Raw genomic sequence first — 9,010 nt, forward strand, 5'->3', positions numbered from 1 at the left:
CCCCCGCGGCCCACTCCCGCCGCCCCCCCACCGGCCCCACGCCTGCCCCGTGTCTGCTGCAGCGCCCCGGGGAGGGACAGCCGCTGTGTCCGGGGATGTGGCGAGTCCCGCCCGTCCTCATCCTGAATCTCTCCTTCCTCCCAGTGTATGACATAGTGAAGAACTACACTGCCGACTACGACAAGGCGCTCATCTTCAACAAGATCCATCACGAGCTGAACCAGTTTTGCAGTGTCCACACGCTTCAGGAGGTCTACATCGAGCTCTTCGGTAAGAAAGCCTCTTGGGATGATCACCTGCCCAAGCAGCCCTGCTTCCCCGCTGCCTACTTCTGAGCTGCCCACAGGGCGGGATGGGTACCAAAGGCCCGGAAGTGTTGAGGATCCAGCGCCCGGAAAGCGGGCGGTCACACAGGGCACTCCTGGGAAGCGCTGATGCCGGTGGAGGAAGCTCGTGAGAGGGGTTGAGCGGTGGGCACAGCAGTAATAGTGGATGGGAGGACTCGCTCCTGCCCTGAATCAGAGGCCTGGGATGGAAATGTGTTCCCACTGTCCCTAAACATGGTTTTGTAATGAAGAGGGGTCAGTTCTAGAAGAAGCTTAGAGATTACCCAGCATCCTCCTTTCAAGATAAGGGTACTAAGGCCCAAAAGGAGAAAGTGCCAGAGCTGGCTGGTAGCAGAGCTGAAGCTCAGACCTCCCTTCCCTGGCTTCGGGCTTCATCCATGCCACCCTGGATGAAGGGCACCAGGACCGAGTGATGAGAACAGCAAGGGTCACATTTAATTCTAGAAGTGGGACAAGGACCATAGCTACTTACAGTTCCTAGAACCTCTGTGAGTTTTGGTTGTTGTTGTTTTTACCCTACACCTGTAGAGAGGAATAGGGAAACGCTTAGAACAGAAAGGACCCACACAGGACTTCCCTGGTGGTGCAGTGGTTAAGAATCTGCCTGCCAATGCAGGGGACGTGGGTTTGAGCCCTGGGCCAGGAAGATCCCACATGCCGTGGAGCAACTAAGCCGGTGCTCCACAACTACTGAGCCTGCGCTCTAGAGCCCACGAGCCACAGCTACTGGGCGCACACGTCGCAGCTACTGAAGCCCGCGCACCCAGAGCCCGTGCTCTGCAACAAGAGAAGCCACCACAATGAGAAGCCCACGCACCACAACAAAGAGTAGCCCCGGGCTTCCCTGGTGGCGCAGTGGTTGAGAGTCTGCCTGCCAATGCAGGGGACATGGGTTCGTGCCCCGGTCCGGGAAGATCCCACATGCCGCGGAGCCGCCGGGCCCGTGAGCCATGGCCGCTGAGCCTGCGCGTCCGGAGCCTGTGCTCCACAACGGGAGAGGCCACAACAGTGACAGGCCCGTGTATTGCAAAAAAAAAACAAAAACAAAAACAAGTAGCCCCTGCTCGCCGCAACTAGAGAAAGCCCGCGCGCAGCAACGAAGACCCAACACAGCCAAAAATAAAACAAATAAATGTATTAAAAAAAATAAAAGCAAATGAACTTTGCAATCAGTGGTAACAGCTATTCTTGACATCAGGACTGGACAGTGATTTTTCCCAGGAATCTTCATTAAAAGGACCCTGAGTGAGAACGTTCTGTAGAGTAGACAGAGGCGGAATCGTCGGCGACACCTGTGGTCTTAATTAAGCAAACAGCCTTTGGCACTGTGTTTCAGATTTGGGAAATCATCAGAAGCACTTTTGACTTTTCTGCAGAAGAAAATGAATCTAAATTCACTTTATAGGCTTTGGATTCTCTTGTGGGGTTTGGATTCAGTGTGCTGTTAAGAACAATTCAGTAAATCTGCTGTTGATTTTTTTTTAACCTCAAACTGATATAATTTCATAAAATATCTTAGTTTTCTCTCTAGCCATTGTTTTAGAATTTGTGCCGTTAAATAAAGGTTTCAAAGCATTTGAAACAACAGAAGACAGAAGAGCTCTAACTTCCCTGTAGAGGGAATTAAAATGTGAAATTGTTCTGCATTAGAGAACTTTCACTATCTTGCAGATGAACTTGGCAACCTAGTAAAGTAAAACTTCTTGTACAGAGAAGCTAGGGAAGTGTGTTTGCTTTGAAATATCTTTCTTTTTAACATCATTCTTGCCAGCAAGCACTGTTTTGTTTAGAATCTATTTGCATCTGCAAAGGAGAAACTCAAGTCTCTAATCCTGTTCCTTGAAGTTGGAAAGTTTTTCTCTGGTCCTCTCCTCTCAGGACGCATAGCCCTGACTTTCAGCTTGACTGCAGTTTTTATCACTGCTTGCTCTGATGCATCCTCTTTGCCTGTTTTATTAAAATGTTATCCAGTACTTGTTAAGAAGTTTGTCTGAAGACCCTCTTTGTGTTCACGTAATAACATAACTTAATCCGCATCTGTCAGCATAACCATCACCTATAAACAACTTAGTACTTACTTTGGTAGTAAACCACCATGCAAAATATTTCTTCCAGATTTTCCTAGAAAGTTACTAGCCCAGGGTCACAATTTTCTGCCTTGACTCAGATAGAATTTAATCTGATAAACAACTGTGTTACTAACTTATGGAAGGTATAGGCCATCTCCCTTAAAGTTTGGTTGGTCTCCTATTTAAAATAGAAAATGTGGAATGGAATGTTTATCTCTAGCCGTCACATTGTTAGACCCATGTCAGGTGTGAGGTGCTGCCCTTATGGGCATTTCTCCCTCAGTGCTGAGAGGCTGGTGGAAATGTATCTGATATATAGAAGTATTAAAACCCCTTGCTTAGCGATACGACAGGTGAAGAAAGTACTGTTCTCAACCCTAACAACCAAAGCATAATAATTAAACAAGTTCTTTATTTTGGGTCCTGACTAGCTTGAGCACATCACGGAACCTCTGTGGGCCTCAGTTTGAGCATCTATAACAGGCAAGGAGTTAGACTTACTGTTCCTCAAAGGCTCCTGGATCACAAATGGCCACTTAAAGCAGATGGCAGCTGACAGTAGGGAGGTGGTTCCGTGTAGACGTCCCAGCCTGGTTTCGTGGGTCCTTTTCTCAGAGCTCTTCCAGGATCTTACTGAGGATCTCACGGGCGGGGGGCAGGGAAGGGAAGGCCCAGGTCAGAGCAGGCAGCCTGGGGGCCGCTGTTCTAGGGTCACAGCTAAGAGGGACAATCGGTTACAGCTCTTCCAACCCTTGTCCGTGAAGTGACTCACGTGTCATGTTTCAGACAGAGAATCAGGACCAAAGCAAACAACACATCAAACCACTTGGGCTCGTTTCCAGAACTGTGAATTATCGTTTTTCTCCTTGTGTTATTTCATGGAGTTCCTAATGGAATTAGTCTTCCTTGGGGCTTTCCTTGACATCAGAGTCTGTTTTTCTTTTAGAAACCTCTAAAATTACTAGATTTAATGTGCTTGGCTTTTTCAAAATACCTAACTTGGCCATTCCACCTTCCTTCTTCGTGAAAGCCAGGCGGCCACCTTCTGTTGCTGCTGTTTCTAGGGAAAGGCTGCTGCCTGACTCAAAAAATGTGCTAGAGTTGTTGTTTGTCGTTTTAAAGCTTAGCTCCCTTCTGGGCGAGGCGGATATTTTCTTGAGGCCCCAGGGAAAGGACACGCTCACGTCTGGCTCACATAGCGGACCGAGCGGGCACCCCGCTGTGAGAGTCTTGCAGGGCGTCTTTAGACATCCGGGCTCTGCCTTGGGAAGACCTTTTGCCTGTCAGGTGCATTCTTGAGCCGGTGTCTTGCCTTGCACTCTACCCCTGTACTTCCCTCCTCCACGCCTGAAAAGTGTAACAGCTCCTTTTTCTATCTGTCTTGATTCCAGATCAGATTGATGAAAATCTCAAACTGGCTTTGCAACAGGACCTGACCTCCATGGCCCCCGGGCTCATCATCCAAGTAAGCACCGCCCTGGTGGGAGCCCTGCCACCGCCCCCTGACCCCCGAGGAAGGTGCATCCCCTCTTCCAGAGGACGTCCTGTCTGTGCAGGAAGATCAAGGACTGGTGGGAGCTGGTCCCTCAGCCCCTCACCTCCCCATCAGGTGCTGTTTTTATCCCTCTCCAGGCTGTGCGGGTGACAAAGCCCAACATACCTGAAGCCATCCGCAGGAACTACGAGCTGATGTGAGTGTGCCCGGTGTCCCAGCTGTAACCACTGCTCTCCCCTGCCTCTCGTTCATCCCATCCCGGGGTTGATCGACGCTGGGCCAGGCATCCCCTCTTGAGTATTTGTTACAGCGAACCACCCTGGAAGATGGGGCAGGCATGTCAGGACGCTCACCTGGGCTCCACAACGACAGAGCACGGATGCTCTTCAGAGGGCCGAGGAGGGGGCGGGGGGAGGCGTGTGGCATTTCACGGCTCGTGCCGAAGAAAACGGGGAGCGGCGATTGCGTGGGCAGGCAGGTACCTTTTACTGAAGTCAGTTATGCTTTATTTCCTACCAATGAGTTTTGGAGAAGGCAAGCCATGTTACTGCCTGCAGCAGAGCCGCTTTCACCTGGGACATTAAAGAGCCTGCCAGGAGAGAGGAAGGAATGACAGCTTGCGTCCCCCGGGGCAGGGGCAGCTTGTCTTCTCCAGGGCACAGTGAAGCTCCGCAGAAGCTGGTCCCCAGCGGCCTCACAGCTGTGCATTTTTCTCCCTTCAGGGAAAGTGAGAAGACGAAGCTTCTGATTGCTGCCCAGAAGCAGAAGGTGGTGGAGAAGGAAGCCGAGACAGAGCGCAAGAAGGCCCTCATTGGTCTGACTGTGCTTCTGGGGTCCCCTTTCAGAGCAGACGGGCTGGAGAGGGTGGAGAGATTCAGGAAGCCTGGGGCACGGTCCTCCGAAGCCCTGCCACACCCGGGGTCGGCCTGCATCCCCCGGAAACAGAGCTGAAATTGTCAGATCACAGCCAGGGATCATGAGTTCTGAGTTTCCACACATCTCTTAAATGGAAGGAGCCCTTCCAGTTAATTCCTCATTCACAATAATAATAACACCGATGGGGCCCTTACTATGAGCCGTGGGCTTTTCTAAACACTCGCGGGTGAATCATCTTGCTCCTCACACACCCGCCCCTGCCGGGTGAGGAAGGCACCATCCTTAACCTCCTCTCACTGAGCTGAAGCACACGGAGGCTAGATGACTGCCCACGGCCACGTGGCAGAGAAGTGATGGGAACGGGGTTCAAGTCCAGGGACTCTGCCCCTGAACCCCACTTCTTCACCACTGCACCTAGACCAGCCACAGCCCTGGCCGCTTCCTAAAGTGCAGTGGCAGGAGGAGACCTGTACCTCAACCCTTAAAACATTCCTTTGGGAGAAATATCCTGTGACTTGGGAGAGGGAGCCGGCCGTGGCTGCCTCTGGGCCAGTGGCCCTTCACCTGAGCCCACCCGCTGCCCTGCATAAGGGCCTCAGATCAGGTGAAAGGTGCAATGCAGTCAAACTCTGGGAATATCAGAACTCTAAGCCTTTCTCAACTTCATTAATACAGAGGCAGAGAAAGTGGCTCAGGTGGCAGAAATCACCTATGGGCAGAAGGTGATGGAGAAGGAGACAGAGAAGAGAATTTCGGAAATCGAAGGTAAGCGAGAGAGAGATTCCTGCCTGCCTTTTCCTCAGACTCCGCTCTGTGGCCGGGCGGCAGGGAGAGTCATTTCCTTTGCTCTGTAATCTCTGTGCTCAGATGTTATGATTTCTTTGGAACATCCCTTGTTCTCTGTGCTCTGACTTGAGTTTTGGGGAGATTCGGTCCAGGCAGGCATTAATTTTCCACTTCAGAGAGATTCAGTCATTCATCAGATTTTAGTTGGGTGCCATCAGGACTCTTCTACCAGGCTTAAGAAAAAGGGAAATCACGTGGTCCCTGCTGTCTTGGGCTCACAGTCTGGCATTGGAAGTAAACCAAGAAGCTACGTCCAGACAGCAGCTCGCTCCCTCCTGCCTTACCCGGCCCCCCCGCCTCAGAAGCCGGTGAACACCGTCGTTTTGGCCTCTCAGGGTCCTTGTGGATGTTAAGCTGGGTGTGAAGAAGACACCTTTCAGTACCGACACCACGAGCTGGAGAGAGGTGTTGTCTTTGCCAGCTTCTCTGAATCTCACTCACCTTCAGTCCCCTGCCCCTCAGCTCTCACCTCATTCCCACCACCCACCTTCTCCTCCGTGTGGTGCCTTCATATCAAGCAAATTCTAGGCCAAGAACAAGACCTCAGGGCCCAGCTTCAGGCTGCACAGTGCTGTGTCCAGTTGTACTCACGATGGGGCCTCTCGGGCTTTGCAGGTGCCCATGGAGGAGCCAGTTAGGCTTTTACGGATCAGTGGCTCCTCACTGGGGAGCTCTTAGCCGAACAGCACATTTTTATTATAAACGCAGGTCACGAGGCGCTAAGGCCAGTCGAGTTGGCCGCATGCACCCCAGCCAGCCTGCAGGCTTCCACCACCCAGGGCCTTGCTGAGGCTGTGCAGTAAGAACCCACCCCGAGTCCCCCCTTGCTTCCCAGGCTTTTGCTACAGCTGTTGCTCATGCAAGGCTGGCCTCATTCCCAAGGCCAGGGAGTAAATATCAAAAATTTTGCATCAGCTTGACCAAAATCTGGTCTGAGCAGATTAAGGAAGCAGATTGCAAAGTAGAAGTTTAAATGTGTCTTAGTCCAAACAGGTGTTAGTCTGGACCGTGGCACGTCATGCCCTTCAAGTTGTGCCAGCTTAAGCACTGCTAATTAGAGCCTTTCTGAAATGACTGATGGAAATGAAAAGGGAGCTGAAGTTGGAGAGGGGCTGAACTGTTTTGTTTATGGTAGTCGGTTTCAGGGCAGATCCACCTCGGGCCATATCCAGAGCCTTCTTCGGGCTTCCCTTGGTCTTGCTGTGTAATAGGAGGGGAGAGCGCTGGGGTGGAGAGCTCGGAGACTGGAGGTTGAGGCGGGTCCCGTCCCTCTCCTCACAGGCCACAGAAGGAGTAAGCGGCTAGAAAGAGGACGTGTCTCCACGATGCTGTCAGAAACGGGCACAGCGGCAGACTTGCTCAGAGTTAGCTAGGCCCCACCACCAGGAGATGCTGTCAGAGCACTCTTGCATCTTGGTCGATTTTCACAACCACTTGTGAAACAGGAGAAAAATGCCTTTTCCCCAGTTTCATAAATGAGGAAATCAGAGCACAGAGAAGCCAGAGCAGTGTGCCCAGGGTCACGGAGGCAGTCGGGGAAAGTTGCGGGGACTAGCCTTCTGATAGCCTCTGCGCTTCACTTCACTGCGTTCTTCTCTTAAGATGCTGCGTTTCTGGCCCGGGAGAAGGCCAGGGCGGATGCCGAGTGCTACACTGCCATGAAAATAGCCGAAGCAAATAAGGTAAAGGCCCAGCGCCGCCTGGCCGCCAGAGGGCGTGTGCCCGGCTTGAGAGTTGCCGGGTGGTTGTAAGAACACGGCGCCTGCCACAGCCCCTCGTGGTCGCGAGCGAGGACTCCTGGGCCATGCGGGCCAGCGCCTTCCCTTTCCCTTAGCTGGACCCTGAGAGAAGTTTGATTTTGCTGGTAAACAGAGAAACTCCTGAAACTCTCGCAGTTCTCACCTTGAGGACCTGAGATTACTCTCTCCCAGAGAAGGGGTTTTGCAGTTGCTAATGTAACATTGAGACCAGGAAGAGGCGCAGGGGGCGTGGTTCTCACGGAGACCCTCTCCTCGCGAAAGTAAAGGGATGCCGCCCAGACTTTTCCCTAATCTGGCCCCACCAGAGTCTTCCTCATTTTTCTTCCAGCTGAAGCTGACCCCTGAGTATTTGCAGCTGATGAAGTACAAGGCGATCGCTTCCAACAGCAAGATTTACTTTGGCAAAGACATCCCTGACATGTTCGTGGACTCCGCGGGCAGCCTGGGCAAGCACTTGGAGGCGCTAGCTGACAAGCCGAGCTTTGGCGTGGAAGAGGAGCCCTCGGAGGCAGACGCCGAGGAGAACTGAATGTTTCTGCCCCCGGCCGCACATGACCCTCAAAGAGATCTTTATTTTTTAATGATGAACCAGCCCTCCCTTCCACACTACCTTCTTTGACTCTCTTCCACGTACTGTGGTGAAAAAAGAAGAAACGGACTTAAACCTATTCCCCTTCCTGGGAAGCGGGGGCAGGGACTGATGAATTGGGGTTTTCTTCAGGTAAGTAGGTTACGTGACTTCTGTTAAGATTTGGAAACCATGGGCTAGACCTTTGACCTGCAGGCACTGATTTTTGCCCTTTTGAAGCTGGCTTAATTAGGGATGCTATTAATAAGGAGTGGGAGAAATGCAGGGTGTCGCCTCCAATCGGACTGCCCTTATTTGGGGAAAGGCAGTCCAGTGTTCTCATCGTGCCTCCAAGGTGGGAGATGCCCGTGGGTGAGGCCCAGCTACCGAGCAAATATGTGCTTGTAAGTTTGCCAGCAGAGCTGTGGAGAAACGGCTGCGGTGGATGTTGGCTTTCCCGGCGCTCCTGGCCGTGAGCCCGTGGGTGACTGCCGAGGCCCGCTCTCTGGAGCCCTGGTAAGGAAGAGCTGGTGCTATAGGTTTTGCAGGCTTTTCTACACACCACCCTCCTTGCCCCAGGGCTGAAAGCGTGGTGGCTTCCGACCACATTTCCAGGGTCAGGGTTTGGCTGCCACCACACAATTCTTTTTAAAACTTTTCACCTATTCTGTGATTTGGTTTTTTCCTCCTCTTAACCTGTTTGTTGGTTCCACTCAGCATCAAGAAGACAGGAATGAAGAACTCAGGTGTCTTCAAAGCTGCTGAAGTGGGACCATGCTATCTGTTAGCCACTGTGGTACCTGCTGGGCAAACTGTGTGCGTTCCTTGAGATCAAGTGTCTTTTCATTGCTCTGGGGATCCTACGGTTGAAGACCTCCTCTGGGGGAGGAAGAAGGGCTCGTCCAAAAGATTCCCCAGTCTCAGTGCCTGTGACTTGTGCTGGGGTCTGTCTGATGTAGTGATAAGGGGGAGCCCGTTCGCTAAGTGGCCGGTGTCTTTAAATCCAGGGCTCCAGGGGTCACACCGAGTGTTAAATCTCCAGAGACAGC

The 9,010-nt window shown here is 52.1% G+C and overlaps 1 protein-coding gene across 2 annotated transcripts in view; it reads left to right on the forward strand.

Annotated features, from left to right (window-relative positions):
* ERLIN2 (ER lipid raft associated 2) overlaps nucleotides 1–8,407 on the forward strand; it is a 16,539-nt gene extending 8,132 nt beyond the window's left edge. The window contains exons 7-12 of one of the 2 annotated variants that reach the window (XM_007448310.1): nucleotides 3,808–3,881; nucleotides 4,049–4,107; nucleotides 4,634–4,725; nucleotides 5,463–5,552; nucleotides 7,236–7,315; nucleotides 7,722–8,407. In XM_007448310.1, coding sequence (XP_007448372.1) covers nucleotides 3,808–3,881; nucleotides 4,049–4,107; nucleotides 4,634–4,725; nucleotides 5,463–5,552; nucleotides 7,236–7,315; nucleotides 7,722–7,922 — 596 coding nt within the window. In that variant the 3' untranslated portion in view covers nucleotides 7,923–8,407. The remainder of the gene's footprint in view (nucleotides 1–3,807; nucleotides 3,882–4,048; nucleotides 4,108–4,633; nucleotides 4,726–5,462; nucleotides 5,553–7,235; nucleotides 7,316–7,721) is intronic. The other variant, XM_007448309.1, reaches the window with a different exon arrangement.
* The last annotated feature ends 603 nt before the right edge of the window (nucleotides 8,408–9,010 follow it).

The sequence above is a fragment of the Lipotes vexillifer genome, unplaced genomic scaffold (genome assembly GCF_000442215.2).
Source record: "Lipotes vexillifer unplaced genomic scaffold, Lipotes_vexillifer_v1.1 scaffold1166, whole genome shotgun sequence".
NCBI lineage: Eukaryota > Metazoa > Chordata > Mammalia > Artiodactyla > Lipotidae > Lipotes > Lipotes vexillifer.